This window comes from Aspergillus glaucus (assembly GCF_001890805.1).
Source record: "Aspergillus glaucus CBS 516.65 unplaced genomic scaffold ASPGLscaffold_12, whole genome shotgun sequence".
Classification (NCBI taxonomy): Eukaryota; Fungi; Ascomycota; class Eurotiomycetes; order Eurotiales; family Aspergillaceae; genus Aspergillus; species Aspergillus glaucus.
The window spans coordinates 551,718-567,337 of record NW_019170464.1 but is presented as its reverse complement, the minus strand read 5'-3'; the positions used below and the strand labels follow the sequence as shown (position 1 = coordinate 567,337).

Genomic DNA, 15,620 nt, shown 5'->3' with positions numbered 1-15,620 from the left:
AGCCTTGAAGGTACCAAGGTAACTGGCCAGCGCAATCTTCCCAGTTTGCATTTGAATGAGGACTGATGTAGCAGCTCTCCGAAGGCCTTGGTATAGCTGCATTGGCGCTTTTGAGGGTTGGACAAGATTATATATTCACACGATGAAGGCTATAGGAAGTTTGATAAATCTCTTGGTTCTAGCATAATATTCGTTTTTTTTTTTTTTTTTTTTTTTTTTTTTTTTTTTTGACGTGCAAATGTGATTTATTTTTATGGGAATTCTTTGTACAAATACTAGCAATGCCACTCATAATAAACCAAGCTTACGATAACTTCAAATATATCTCATCTACTAAGGTTTCAACCTATATGTCCAAGTTCAGCGTATACACATATGAACCCATATACAAGTGTTGGTAGCTATCATTCATTTATCTTGACTTTATTCCATGTGTAATGTTAGCCACCTTTCCTCATCTTTATATCCTATCACGGTCAACCCCAGTGAACCAAAATGGGAAAGAGTTTTTAAACCAGGTAGAGAGTTGGAAGTACAGGGAGATACAGTTTTCATGGAGAAGAAATACCAGCCAACGCAACACGTAAACGAGATCTATCGCAACAATAACTAACTCTTTGCCTTGCCTTACAATATCTCAAGCGCTACTGGGATGGTTTCCCGGAGCCTCCTTCGACTTGAGCAATAGAACATCAACTCAGTATGACTCTGGCTACTATAATCTATATTGACCCCTCGCCCTTCAATCCAAGGGTCGGCTCCTGTTCCCGAAGAACACGGTTCCTTTCTATCAACGTCTCTTCCAGGCGAGCCACAATAATCAAATGTGGTGGAAGGTAAGTAATCTAGCTTGAGAACAACCAACACTCAGGATGGTGACTGATATTATCTGAATCGACGTGTCTCCAGGACTAGACTAAGCGTAGTCGCATGGTTATGCGGCCTTATCTAACCTCGACGTACTGTCTCACACTGGGCAAGCACATTGAACCTTCTTCCTCGGTCCCATTAAGTCCGCTAATATGTCCAGCGTGTACGTTCGCTCTTTTATCAGATGGCGTTGGTAAAGCTCGCTGCGTGTAGTTCCTGGGACAGCACTGGCTCACTACATGCGAGTAGGGTCGTAAGATGTAGTCGGGAAGAATTGATGGCTTGGGGAAATGGGAAACGAATGTTTGGTCAAGATTTTCTGCACGAAGGAATTGAAATTGGCGCTACAAATTTAAACACCAAGTCTACAACATTCACTCCTTGTTGAGCCATCAAATCGGCAGCATGTCTTAAGTTAACTTTGGGCTAGGTCTACTTTGACAGAAGGGAATGAGTTTGTTGTAAACATACCCGAAAGGTATTCATTTGGAAGGCGTGTTTGTGGTATCTCTTGCTATACAAGCAGACCCTTACGTGAAATGTATGTAAAGAGAAGCAGGGATCTAGACTCATACAAGGTAGGTAACTCTCCGTACAGCACCTAAATGGTGCTCTAGTCTTAACCTATCACAGAATAATTGAGGCAATTCCTTCCGTACAGGACAACCAAGATTCAGGTATCTCAAGGCAAACAAGCCATGCTCAGTACCTATGTCCGTGAATCGGACTTTGCAGCTTTCCCAATAAATCTTATTCGGACGCCATTGCGGTCTACAAGAAATCATGATGGTCCGATCATCACTCGACCTGATATCCCTTGTCTAGAGCCAGTCCGCTTTGTCTCGGAGGTTGTATTAGTCTCCGAAGTGCGTTTCCGAGGAGTTGGATCCAAGATCTCCACAAGTGACTTACTGTTCTCGGAAACGCTGACAAAGCATATTCAACTCCCATTTTTCTAGAAGATTTTCCATGCATGCATGGGTTTCGGTTCAGTCGGCATTCTATCAGTGTAGTGTCTCGATTGCCATGGGTCTGGCTCCACTTTAGGTTCATCTGTCTTGGGCCGGAGATAAGAGACTCAGGGCTGTCCAAGGCGGAAGCGCAAGTCACGTTAAAAGCAGAAAGTATTTAAATGGTATATAACTACCTATAAGGAGACTGGTAAAATCAGTTCATCTACGCATTGTCTTGTGAGTATATCATTCAAGCTGTAGTCCTCGTTATCGGGACCTGATGAAACTATGGCGCAGTTGGTCAGAGCCACTCCCCCCCCACGGCGTTTATTGCTGCTGGCATACTGACATAGTCAAGCAGAATACAGTAGTAGACCAACTTCCTGTCTACCGACCAGAGGGTCGTGGCCTTGGCGTGGTCTTCGAAAATATCAGCGTACACTGCACGAGTGGAAATGTTCGCACCGTCCTCGACTTACTCGGAATTTTTGAAGGCATCATCAAGCTGCCAATGCGCCTGGCTTACAATTTAGTCGGGAACCGACAACATCCTACAAAGACAATTATTCAAGGAGTTTCAGGAGTTGTCTTCCCGGGAGAGACACTCTTGGTTCTCGGTCAACCGGGCTCGGGGTGCTCGACTACCCTCAAGGTGATTGCCAACGAACGAAAATCCTATGGAAGGGTCGACGGTGATGTTGCTTATTCCTGTATCTCATCAGCAGAGATGCACAGGAAGTATGCCTCCGAGGTTCTGTATAACGCCGAAGACGACATCCATTACCCCGGCCTGAAGGTGAAACACACGCTGGACTTCGCCTTGCGACTGCGGAAGCCTGCCAAAGGTATCCACCAAGACACCGCCAGCTTCTCGAGAGACATGTCAGACCGTCTGCTGGGCGGCCTCGGAATGTCACATACGAAAGATACCATCGTGGGCAGCTCGTTTGTCCGTGGAGTCTCCGGTGGCGAGCGCAAGCGTGTTTCCCTGGCCGAAGTGATGGCCTCCAATCCCGCTATCGCCTGCTGGGATAACCCAATCCGTGGGCTAGACAGTTCGTCTGCCTTGCAATTTCTCAAGTTGCTCAAGTCCCTCAGCCAGGAAACCAAGATGACCAATATTGTGACCATCTACCAAGCCTCCGATGCTATGTATCACCAATGCTTCGACCGGGTCCTGGTCATGTACGAAGGCCGGATGATTTTCTCGGGCAGGGCGCAAGATGCTCAGGATCACTTCGTCAACTTGGGCTTCCAGAAGTGGGACCGACAAACCATTCCCGACTTCCTCACGTCCGTCACTGCTTCATCCGAGCGAGTCGTCCGCCGCGACCACATTGGCCCAGTGCCACAGACTCCCGAGCAGTTTGCGCAGGCATTTCTCCAGAGTGCATATTACGAGCGGCTACAGGCCGATATCCACGCCTACCAGCAGGCAGCTGCGGTTGACACTTCAGGTCTCGCCGCTTTTCACGCAGAGATCGACCGCGTCAAGGCGAGTGTGACACCCAAGGGCTCCCTGGAGCCCACACCAATCTGGATACAGACCCTAGTGGCCATGCGCCGGTACTATCAGCTGCTTTGGAAGAACCAACACGATCTCTACATTGTGCTCTTCCTCAACGCAGTGAATGCGGTTATCAACGGCTCCGCCTACTACAAAGCCCCCAAAACCGCAACAGGGTCCTTTGAGAAAGGTGGTGCCCTCTTCTTCTCCCTCATCTACTTTTTCTTGAATGCCCTCGCGGAGGTCTCGTCAACCATCAACGCCAGGTCAATTTTAATCAAACAGCATAAACTTGGTTTGATCCACCCAATGGCATTTGTAATCGCGCAGACCATGGCAGATATTCCAGTGGCTGCTTTCCAAACCCTCGTGTTCTCTTGCTGCTACTATTTCATGCTCGGCCTGTACAAGAGTGCATCGGAATTCTGGATCTTTGAGCTGATCCTGTTCGTGCATTACTCAGCTGTCTCGAGCATGTTCCGCATGCTTGGTGCGTGGGCGCCAAGTTTGGATATCGCCTTCTTTGTCGCCGGTACTGCCTTGCCGGTTTGTCTGACCTATTCTGGGTATGGGCCGCCAGTCCCCACAATGCATCGGTGGGGATCCTGGATTCGACGCATCTCCCCCTCGCCGTGGGCATTGGAAGCGCTAATGGGAAACGAGTTCTCTAATATTGATGTTCACTGCACGCCAGACCAGATGGTCCCCCATGGACCCGGATACGGGGAGATGCGGTATCAGGGCTGTAGCTTGCCGGGAAGTTTGAAGGGTTCAAACGTCGTCTCAGGTTCCACTTATCTCGAGCTCATTTATCGGTATTCCAGGTCCAACCTGTGGCGCAATTTTGGAATTATTCTGGTAATGTGGTTTTTATACGTGGTTCTTACGGCGGTAGGTCTGACGGTCATGACGGGCTCCGGTGGCTCCGGTGGAGGTCCCATCTTCAAGCGCGGAGCCGTCGTTCATCCCCAGCATTTCACAGAAGAGAAATCAAAGCGCGATGTGGAACAGACTGCCGTCCCCCGTACGGAAAGCCTACATCCCGTCTCGTCGAGCTCTTCGGTGACGCAGGCAACAGTCACAGAAAAGCAGCCCAAGGTAGAGCTAGACAAGGGCACTTTCTCCTTCAATGACGTCTCTTATTTTGTGACGGTAGATGGAGAGGAAAGAAGGCTTCTCACCAATATCAATGGTTACGTGAAACCGGGACAGCTCACGGCCTTGATGGGATCTTCAGGAGCAGGTAAAACCACTCTCCTGGACACTATTTCGCAACGAAAAAGCACTGGGAAAGTCCAGGGTCAGATGCTCATGGGTGGTCGGCCTCTTTATGGAACTTTCTCCCGGTCCTGTGGATTCTGCATGCAGCAGGACGTCCATGAACCTATGGCTACTGTGCGCGAGGCATTGGAATTCTCAGCAAAGCTGCGGCAACCTGCACACGTCCCGGCTGTCGAGAAGCTTAACTACGTGGACCATATTATATCACTTTTGGAACTCGAGCCTATTGCCGACGCACTCATCGGAGAGCCTGGCGATGGGGGTCTGAACGTGGAGGAACGAAAGCGGGTGACTATTGGGGTCGAGCTGGCAGCCAAACCGTCGGCCTTGCTGTTCTTGGACGAGGTAAGCGTCTTTGAAAGTTGATTAAAAGCCTTGGATAAAGTTAATTGAGCTAATTTCTTAATTCTTCCCTAGCCCACGTCTGGTCTCGATAGCCAGGCTGCATTCTCGATTGTTTCCTTCTTGAAGAAGATTGCGTCGCAAGGAGTTCCGATTGTTTGTACGATTCACCAGCCGTCCGCTGTCCTATTCCAGATGTTCGATCATGTTCTCCTTTTGGCCGCTGGTGGACGCACAGTCTACTTTGGTGAGACAGGCCCTGGGTCTGCGCACGTTATTGACTATTTTTCCCGCCATGGTGCCGTCATAAGCGCCTCAGAAAATCCAGCCGAGTTTATCATTTCAACTGTGACCAGTAAGAAAGCAGAGGCCAAGGACTGGCCACAGGTATGGAATGAGTCGAGTGAGTGTGCCGAGCTAAAGGAGAAACTGTCTGTCTTCCAAAGCCATGCCATGAGTCCGTCACCAACTGAAGCGGCCTCGGAGGATGGTGGCTTGGCATATGCGCTCCCCCTCTCGGCTCAGATTGTGGAACTTACCAAGCGCCATTGGATTGCAATATGGAGGACCGGGTCTTACAACTTCAGCAAACTTTTCAAGTGCGTTTTCTGTGAGCTTTTCATTGCCTTCAGCTTTTTCAAAGCCGGTCCCGATGTGCAAGGTTTGCAGAATTACATGCTCGCTCTCCTTATTATCATCTGGATTATCCCCGCAATCGCAGCCGACATCCAGAATATCTGGTTCAGCAAATGGGCCATCTTCGAAGCGCGCGAAAGAAATGGCATATACGACTACAAAGCCCTATTCGTTGCCTTGACGCTGGTCGAAATCCCCTGGCAAATCCTCTCTTTTACGGTGGTCTACTTCTGCATCTACTGGACAGTGGGATATCCCAATGTCAGCAACATTGCCGGATTTGTGTATTTTATGTTCTTGACTCTGTCCCTCTTTGCCACCAGCTTCTGCCATCTGATGGCCTCCATCTTCCCCAATCCGACTCTGGCCGGGTACGCCAACTCACTCTTCTGGGTGGTTATCACCGTCTTCTCCGGCACATTGGTTCCGCACACGGCAATGAACACCTTCTACCGTCCCTGGATCTTCTGGATTGATCCCCTGCGGTACTTCTTCGGTGGTACTGTCTCCAGCGTGTTGCATGGCATCAAAGCACACTGCAAGCAATCAGACTTGACCATATTCGACCCGCCCGCGGACACGACCTGCTACGAATATGCAGCCGACTTTCTATCGCAAAGCCCGGGATACTTAACCAACCCGAACGCTACCAACTCCTGTGCCTACTGCAAATATAGCTACGGAGATAACTACAGCGCCACCTTGGACTACCACTACAGCCAACGGTGGTGGAATTGGGCGGTTCTGTTGGGCTTTGGTCTGGCCAACATCCTCTGTGTTTGGTTTTTCACTTGGCTCTTCCGGATAAAATTGCGGAAGTAACAGGGTCAATTCTGCGTGACTATGTCACAGTATTCTGGAAGCAAGCCTCTTGTTGCTTTTGAGTTTGCCTTCGTTTTTCGCTGTTCTTCTGCCATGCGAAAATCCATATGTTGGCCCATATATTGCTTTTTATTCTTGCTTTAAATAATTTATATTATAGACCTACATAGAAACATAAAGAATTAGACTTAGATAGTAACTATAGCGAATCAACGTGATTTTTACTGTTTGTTTCATTCAAAGGCTGGTTTGCGAACGGAGCAGAAAACCTACATATTGAGAAGATACACAACGCTAAGAGACCGTTACATAGAGTAAGATAAAGATTGGACCACTCCCATACCAATCACCTTACATCATTCTCCATTGGGAGATTGGAATAAGTGTTCTGCTGCTTTGTGTCGGAGAAATGAAGGACTCATTGATATCTCCGAGACTCTCCACGGACTTCCGAGTGATGGGAATACATTTGGATTCTTCTCATATTTGAATGTGTCATATTGTGCGTCGTACTCCGATTATATCAAGGAATTAATTCCGTAGTCACCGAATCCTCTTGCGTGGCAAATACGCTTGCAGGAGTCCTTCTGTTGCCTCCATAAGTGCCTCCATAAGATATCCAAACTTCGCTGTGACCGTCAGTCCCCACGTCCACCTTGTCAGCGACATCATTGTGAAAGATTTCATATATACTGCTCCCTGAGACCAGTGAGCTCTTTCATAGTCTGTATCCTCAATCTCGGAGACGAACCGACTGTCAGAAACGCTGCTGGGAAACCTGAAAGTGGACAGCAAGCGGTGCAGTGCAACTCCATTGGCAACTCCCGTACTACCGTCGATTGGCCTCATGGATTCTTCTGCTCAGTTATTTCCCTTCGACCAGCTGGAAAATGTATGTTTCCCCTTCTCTTTAGGTCCTGGCATGTCCCGAGATGAGATTTTGTCACTGTTGCCGCCACCGAATTGCTGCGAATACCTGGTTACCGAATACTTCATGCGACAGTGCCCCTTGTTCCACATCCTCCACGGTCCAGCCTTCCAAGCACAATATAATACATTTATGGAGGACCCTCATGGGGTAGAGCTGTCGTGGCTTGCATTGCTGTTTTCACTCTGTTCAATGGCGCTGCACATCCTGGAAGAAGACGACGATGTCGTGACGGCAATATGGACAAGACACGGTCAGCCTCAGCCTCGAGACAGTAGCTCCCTTTCTTATCGTCTGCGCATGATGGCGATGGTCTGTCTATGCCAGGATGATTTCCTCATTCGTCATCAGCTCCATACGCTGGAGACCCTGCTAATTTTGGTTTACACCATAAATCACTATGAGAGTGTCGGGCGCGGCTGGACCCTTCTAGGTAAGACCCTCTCCCCTCTGTACGGGTAGTGCTCTGCGGACTTTGGTTCAAACAATCCTCCTCTAGGCCTAGCTTCGAACATTGCGATCACTCTGCGGTGTCACGATGCTAACGCCGAAAAAGCTGGGCTCTCCCCTACGGAGATCGAGCGGCGTCGGCGGTGCTGGGCGGGGGTTCTGATGCTGCATACCAACCACGCTATGTCCATGGGGCATATAGACATGTCCTTCCGCCTAAACATCTCATCTGTCATACCTCCTCCTGTCAACAATGCCGATTCCAAGGAGCATACCATTCTGCATTCTTCCCGCGAACCGTCCCAAATGACCATGATGGGGTTCAAACTCCGCCTCTTCCAGCTCTCTAGCCGCATCTGCCGCCAGCTCTCCGAGCACATCGACGTTACCTCACTTAATGTTTTTGACGACGAGGTAGCAGCCGAACAGAAGCAATGGGACGCGGTTTTTCTGTTGGACGGGGAGCCCAGCATCCTTGACACCTCCAGTTACGCCCATTGGTGTATCTTGCAACTCTACGCGCACCAGCTCTTCCTCCTACTTCACCGACCGTTCTGTCGGGGTTGCGACAACTCCTGCTTTCTGCCTAGCTCTCGCATCAAATGCCTGACATCGGGGGCGGCGCTGATCGATATCCACCGGAAATTCCTGGAGTTGCCGCGACTGCGCGCCTACCGCTGGTACGCCTACGGAATGACAGGTCTCTACGCGATCCATGGGGCGGTAGTGCTAGCACTGTGCCTTTTCGAGGGGAACACCGAAAATTGGGATACTGCGCCATACCTTGCCATCTTCATTGAAACCATTGCCCGGGTTGAGAAGCTCCGGTGCCATAGCTCAATTTCCGCTAAGGCGTATCCGATGCTGTGCCAGTTGAAGTATGACTTTGGTCCGCTGTAAGCTGCAATTAGAGGGCATATTAAAACAGGAACTAATTCGAGCTTGGGTAGAGAGATCCTCTCTTTGAAGCCGTCACAGGAAAATACTGTGGAGAGTCTCGATTTCGTGATCTCCTTCGATGAGTGGTTGGACGCGGTGCAGTGGCTTAATCCAGACTCGGTCAATTGGGTAAGTTACAGTTTCGTGTCCCTCCGGCCTACAAAGCTGCATCCAGAAACTAATCAGAGGTCCTCAAGGATTTCTGGGACAGCATGCCATGCTGTAAATTGAATTAACCGCACATTATTTTTACATTAGCTGTGTCATTGTAGTGTTATGATTACTTCCAGCTTTACTCGCATTCTGGGAGTTCCAGGCATTGAAAGTTCAAATGCTTAGCTTACGTGACTTTCGGCGCAGCAATAGGGCCAGGGAGGAGAAAAGGAAGAAGAATCTTATCGACAGGGAGGCGAGAGACTAACGACAGCAGCCAAAGCATGCAAGTATTCCAAAATCCACAGCCTCGGAGACGTCGTGTAGACCCACATCGGAGACATCGAAGAATGGGTCTCAGGAGACATCATGAGTCTTGCCACTAAGATGTTGCGAGTATAAATGGGCTGTGAAATTTGCGCGTCAGGCTATCTTGTTAAATAGTCGAATGGATCAGAATGAATCAGAACGTGGATTATATCAGTGCTGTGATCTTCACGGTGGCCATCGCACTCGCCTCCTTTTACTTCGGACGGGCAGCAAAACTGTTCTATGTCCAGTCAGTCGGTTCCTCAGTCTACGACCAATTTAATGCGATAGAACAATATATCGTCCCAGGATGAGCCATTATCGGTAAGTTACAGATGGAGATGATGGATGCTCTTGTGTTGACGATAGATTAATTTAGATTCTGTACCACGAGGAGGTTGCCAAGCTGGTTCAAACACTATTGAATGAAATCAGAACCAGTGAAGAAGTGAATCCGGGGATTATGACTTTTTGTGATAGAGCGTACTTGCTCGTGACTACGTTTAGGGGCTGGGGATGGATTAAGAGATAGATCTGAGGGCGACAGCCATTCAGGAATCCCAGAATCTTCTTATATGCTACATTCGACATAATCGATATCAGGGATTGTAGACTAGCTAATAATACAGATCTACCATGTAGCTTCCACCGCTATGAGACTCCCGGTCATGTGCTCGTTTTCATGTGCCTTGTCACTGCTCACAGAAGCCCCCGGAGAGCCTTTCCCACTGCATGCGCATCCTCGAATAGACTGAGATGCCAGTGGCCAACATTCCGAAGAACAACGGACGGCACGCATCGAAAAAGCCCACGAAAATACCAGACGCCTATGGCCACAAGATGTGCGTTGAGGGAGGCAAAAACAAAAATATTAAGATAGAAAGGAAAACCAAACCCCTTAATATACTAGGAAGTGATTGCATCACGACCGACGTGTCTATTCGTCGTACTCTTCGAGCCCAAGAGCACTCAGAACTCCTAATATAAAAACTAAGTGTTGCACTTAAAAAGTCTGAGGTATGTGGGCTTGACCTACGTGAATAACTCAAGTCAGAACCAAAAGATAGCTCAGCTAGGTCTTTGCCATGCTGGATTCCAATCCCACTACCATCATAGATAACAACATTGGTACCTATTGATAGAGCAATTTTCGGCTGGTGTTGAGGACATCGCTCCATCACAAGTGGCTGAGACGGGTCTTCTTCTGTCAGTAACAAGGCATAGATATTAGCGGCAGCCACGCTTCCCATGATCATTGCGCTGCATCCTAATTTGATTTCTGGCCACTCAACTATATCCCCCGCTGCGAAAATTCGACTAGAATGCGACGGATCACCGGTAGTCCTTAGTCTGTTCCAACAAGGTCAGCGCCATCTGACCTTAATGGCCATGATCAATAAAAGGCGGAGAATGGTGGAACTTGCTTTGAGTCAACCATAATGAAACCATTTCCGCTAATATATGACTTGGGTAGAAAGGACGTTGATGGCTTGCTTTGTGAAGTTGCAATAATAACCAAACCTGCATGTATATGATCTCCATTTTTGGACTTCACATAATAGGTTCCATCTGGGAGAGCTTCAACTGAAGGATGCTCGTTGAGAATCACCCTGACCCCCTCCCCCTGCAAAAGCTCATATGAAAGTGTCTTGAACTTATCCGGTAGAGGTTCACTTGATAGTAACCGGTCCCATGAATGGACCAGCGTGACGCGCATACTAGAGTGGTATGCTTTGAGGCTTCCTGCAAACTCGATACCCACAGGTCCTGATAATGAGAGATATCATTCAGCTAAAAGGAATGGCCTGCAGCTCTCAAGCAGACACATCATGATGGTTGGGATGTAGGTGATTGAATCACTTACCATCTCCGATCACTACAATACCAAGCTTTTCAACTGCCGCCATATCATCTACATGGCTGGATGCATCCCTGGGATGAGGAATTAGGCTCTGGGCCCTCAGAGCAACTGGCCACTTGCGTCTTATACCAGTTGAAACAAGCAGATAATCATAGGGCTTCTGGCTTTCCAAGTTGTTGCATTTGTCGATGTAAGTGAGAATCCGGTTATTAGGGTCGATGGTCGTGACTGTCCCATGCTTTACTTTGACGTCCGGCCGGCGTAATTTGGGAAATCTCTTATACTGTCTCCACATACGCTGTGTATGCGCGGGCGATATATGCGCCAGTGGTGTGCCGACAGTATGAACTAGATAATTAGATGTGACGCTTATTAGTCATCTTGAGCAGAAAACATCAACAATGGGAAGCCTAAGCATCCAGGAAGGCCACGGTGTAGCGGCAGAGGAACAAGAAACACTTGCAATAACACGGAGATAAGCTTACAGCAGCCGTCTCTTTCGTCAATGATGGTAATTCTCAGGTTTTTCACCTGAGTGGTCCCATGCAGGTGTGAGTAGTCACCATAGTCCCTGAGGGGTAGAGGCTGGCCGTCTTTCAAAGTCATTAAAGTCAAGGCTGCCGACAAGCCAGCGTACGACGCACCAACTATGACAACATGGTATTCTTTCGAAGACAATAGAGTATGGTCAAGTGCTCGGCGAACTGAGGGGTACTCGAACTGATGGTTCCCATTGCTTTGCCTATTATCAGCTGCCATTTTTGCCAAGATGCCATGGATGGTTCTAAAAGCCCTTTTCCCCGATGCGAGAACTGCATATAAGTATGACGGCGGTGTATGCCGTATGAGATAGGTGAGATGGCGCGGGAAGCTACTGGCTACGGTTCATTGGTGGCCCGATAATCCCCCAGCTGAAAGACCTCCGATGGTTAATCGGACATTTGGGATTTTTTTGATAGTGCTATCATCGTCTGATTCACAGAATCCAGAAATTTCACAGGATGTCTGGACAAAAAGTAGTATCGGAGATGTGGTCGGAGACGGCTAAGTGGGCCTCGGAGAAGACCATTATCTGGTCCTGGCCGGCGATCCCTTGAATGGCCACAACTTTCCCGTAGACTAGTAGGTGCTGTTTTGTTTTTATCGAGGCCGTACTGAACCCCTTATCAATTATGATGGATCCTACTCCCCTTTGGCATTTACATCGCACTAGGAAATGTAGAATGAAAGGTGCATGTTCATCACATAAGTGACGATCGACAGGATGGGTGAAAGTAAGTGTAAGCTCCACCAAGGGCATCGCCATTGGGTTCTGGAATTAAGTAGCCTGGGCAGGGAACAAAGTGAGGCGGTTTATGTGATGATGTTTTGTCTAGTGTGATGGGGAGAGATGGCTGGGGATGAAAGTGGATGTTAAACTAATTGAAGATACTGTATACTAATGGTTGCATACCGGCAGGACAGTGTATCTATGGTAAAATTCGAGGCAAAAGAAGTGATGGTCAAGTGAAGTACTGCTTGGTTTTGTGTGGCCCTGCTCACTTGCACCGAACTAGAGCCCACCCAGCCATCACCCCAAGAAAAAGGGTTGGAAGAAAAAAAAAAAAAAAAAAAAAAAAAAAAAAACATACAACAGCCAGGATTCCTGGTGTGACGGCTCAACGGCTCAACGGCAGACAAACAGCGCCAACATATCAAACGATGCCATACAAGCAATATGGGCAAACAAGGGCTTAAGCCGCACCACACAAATGCCTATAAAGACCGTTCATCGCCTAGATAGATTTCCTTTTCTTCTTCTTCCCCAGATTCGATATTCTCGTTGATGGCTACAATAGTCTATATAGGAATTCAGTTCGTTATTATCTTCTATTCCGAGCCCGTGACACCTGGTGGTCACCCACCCAACTACTAACCAGCCGGCATGTGGCTTAACTGCGGAAAATAGTTCGGTAGCTGCCTCCCGGGTGAGTTAGAGGGTGATGCCGCTTTTCGATCGCGCGACCAGGGGTGAGTTGGGGTGAGTTGGGGTGAGTTGGGGTGAGTGCGCTATAGAGAGGGTGAGCCATCACCCAACATCACCCAACATCACAGTGTCGCGCGATCTCAATCCTTTGGAATCCTTCCAATCTAATGGCATGCTACAGCCACTGATCATTGGCTGTTCTTTTCCAACTTCAAACACTGAGCTATCTTGGCGTCTGCACATAGCCACAAACAAATCTTTCCTTAAGATTGATTCAGCATAAGGATAATCTTTTTACTATTCTGCCATTCTGCCAGCCCGCCTTTTGGTGTGTAGTCGAATGGTCAGGTTACAGGTGAGCCGCCCTGTCACCACCGAGCAGAGTGAGGAGGTCCGCAAGAAGATTGGTGCTTACAAGTAACTCGAGTGCTCTGCCCGTACCAATGACGATGTCCACAATGTTTTTGAGGCCGCCACCCGCGCAGCCCTCCTGAAGGTCTGCAAGACCAGGTGTACCAAGAAGAGCAAGTGCTTGATCCCGTAAACTACCTCAGCCCGTCCAGCGATCCGGCTCGAATGGGAGAACCCGATCAACAATCGAGATTGAGGCAAATTTGGGAACAAATAAGTACATACTCCAATCAATTTTTTGTATTGTAAGATTGATTCTCTACCCACAAAATGACAGCAAAGCGATCTCCAAAAACTGGGATAGAGACAATAATGGATGGAAGCATAAATAGTTCTATCTAGATTTCAGATACTAGTACTGCATGGATGTCATCTTTCGCTCCCCAAAAACAAATTACGAGATTTACATAGTGAAATCAGAGCTGGCTGATATTCATAATGCATCAATATAGTCTATAGCACCAGCAATTCCCAGAAAATACCGACGTAGGCCTTTATGCCCCCTCGCCACTATCATGCCTCGTCTCATATCTCGCCATCTCCTGCACCTGCTCCTTCGCATGAGCCTTCTGCACAGCCCGCGCACTATGAATCATAACATAAGCCGACTTGACATCCCGGAACAGCTCCAGCGGATTTAAATAGACAGCCCAGGCATGCAATCCCCAGTGACCACCTTGGTAGCGTTTCTGGAAGCCGCTCATCAAGGTCTCCTCGTCGCCATTGGACTCGACGACCTGGTATTCTTGGGGTCGGAGGGTGCGCGCCGAGTTTGAGATCTCGTAGGGTTTTGTGCGGTAGGCGTAGAGGACTAGGAAGGAGAGTGGCACCATCTGCACGCAGATTACCATTGTTGGGAGGCCCATCATTACGTCGATGTAGGTCATTGAGGCGGAGGGTTTGAGAACTTTTGTTCCTGTAAGGATGAGGAAAAGGATCTGGGTTGCTGGTAAATATTCATTCTCAAAGCTCTTTCTTGGGGTAGATGATTACCTTCTCCAAAAGAATTACTCCGACGATCAACTTGAATGCCATCAGCTTAAGCAGTGGCCTATGCTCTGTCATGTATTCCTTCATGTTGATGTAGAATTGAAGGATGGCGTTGACGGCCACTGATGTCGACAGCGAGGTGATCACTTGAAGCTAATGGTTTTATTAGCTACAATTCAAGGATACAATTATGGCAAGATAGTACATACCCAAACATGAGCGAAATGAGGCGCTGTACTGTCGAGGCAGTAAACGTGTAGTGACTGGGTCACCACTTGGGAGACAGCGGTAATCCAGGTGATGACTGGGTACTGAAGCACGGAGTACCATGTCAACTAAAATCAGACAATCAGTCAGTCATTCCTTCAGTTATTTTTCTGCCGCCGAAGGACTCACACTCAAGAACGCAAGACCATTCCTTTTCTTCTTCGGCTGCCACTGTCTCTTCGTCTCAAGCGAAGAAAAGAAATCCACTTTGCTCCTATTATTGGGAGCCATGAAGTCGCAGAGTAGCATGAGGAAGGCGTATAGAGCCACACCCTGGAGCACCTCGGTGAACCCTTGTAGGTAGATATAGGAGTTTGGAAAACAGATTGAGACGAAGGATAGGATTTGGTAGGAGGGGATGAGGTTGCAGATTCGCATTATCCTATAAGCAATTCTGTTATCATCGCAGAAACTTCTCCACGTTGTCAGGGATCTTTACTTGACTTGTTCGTTAGGGTTGCTCATGCGCATCGCATGTCGTCCCATCAGGCCCAAGATCAAAATTAATACTATCGCAGTGCAACCGCCGGATATGATCATGTTAAATTGGTAGAATGTGAGATTTCCCACGAAGGGGCCGCCGCCAACTGTTCACTTGTCAGCAATTCCATTTAATCTGTAGTAAATTATGTAACAATCACTCACTTTGTTCAAGGTGGTCAGGTATAGGACAGCCAAAGCTGCCAGCGGCCGCTGCTCTCGGACTTAGAAAGCCCATATTGTATATTATTCAAATGTTAAACCGACGACGCTGAATGAATAACTCGCTCAAAAGAAAATGAAATGCAAGAAACGACTGCGGAATCACTCATCTTATTTCTACCATCACAATTCAAATCCTCGCCCAAATCTGACATGACGGGGCGTTGCCGATCCCATTCTCCACTCTGAAAGTCTTGGCATTGGTTAATTCCTTTTTCGGTTTTGAGGGCCGA

The 15,620-nt window shown here is 48.2% G+C and overlaps 4 protein-coding genes across 4 annotated transcripts; 2 read left to right on the top strand and 2 right to left on the bottom strand.

Moving 5' to 3' along the window:
• Positions 1-2,103: 2,103 nt before the first annotated feature.
• ASPGLDRAFT_74936 (uncharacterized protein) lies at positions 2,104-6,628 on the top strand (the record flags this gene model as incomplete). The annotated part of the gene is made up of 3 exons (XM_022549763.1): positions 2,104-2,119; positions 2,198-4,956; positions 5,029-6,628. 3 exons carry the CDS (start codon positions 2,104-2,106, stop codon positions 6,409-6,411), a joined length of 4,158 nt encoding a protein of 1,385 aa, XP_022400232.1. The 3' UTR covers positions 6,412-6,628.
• Positions 6,629-7,333: 705 nt separating this feature from the next.
• Positions 7,334-9,386, top strand: ASPGLDRAFT_82872 (fungal specific transcription factor domain-containing protein; the record flags this gene model as incomplete). The annotated part of the gene is made up of 4 exons (XM_022550188.1): positions 7,334-7,772; positions 7,839-8,667; positions 8,740-8,857; positions 8,926-9,386. 4 exons carry the CDS (start codon positions 7,334-7,336, stop codon positions 8,962-8,964), a joined length of 1,425 nt encoding a protein of 474 aa, XP_022400231.1. The 3' UTR covers positions 8,965-9,386.
• Positions 9,387-10,127: 741 nt separating this feature from the next.
• ASPGLDRAFT_128041 (NAD(P)/FAD-dependent oxidoreductase) lies at positions 10,128-11,810 on the bottom strand (the record flags this gene model as incomplete). Its single annotated transcript, XM_022540760.1, is given in 6 exon segments — positions 10,128-10,168; positions 10,227-10,507; positions 10,527-10,564; positions 10,611-10,957; positions 11,055-11,399; positions 11,537-11,810. The coding sequence occupies 6 exon segments, from the start codon at positions 11,808-11,810 to the stop codon at positions 10,128-10,130; spliced, it is 1,326 nt and encodes a 441-aa protein (XP_022400230.1).
• A 2,112-nt stretch (positions 11,811-13,922) lies between these two features.
• On the bottom strand, positions 13,923-15,403 carry ASPGLDRAFT_128353 (OSTA/TMEM184 family protein; the record flags this gene model as incomplete). Its single annotated transcript, XM_022540789.1, has 6 exons — positions 13,923-14,366; positions 14,422-14,571; positions 14,628-14,753; positions 14,815-15,067; positions 15,125-15,272; positions 15,331-15,403. 6 exons carry the CDS (start codon positions 15,401-15,403, stop codon positions 13,923-13,925), a joined length of 1,194 nt encoding a protein of 397 aa, XP_022400229.1.
• Positions 15,404-15,620: the final 217 nt, after the last annotated feature.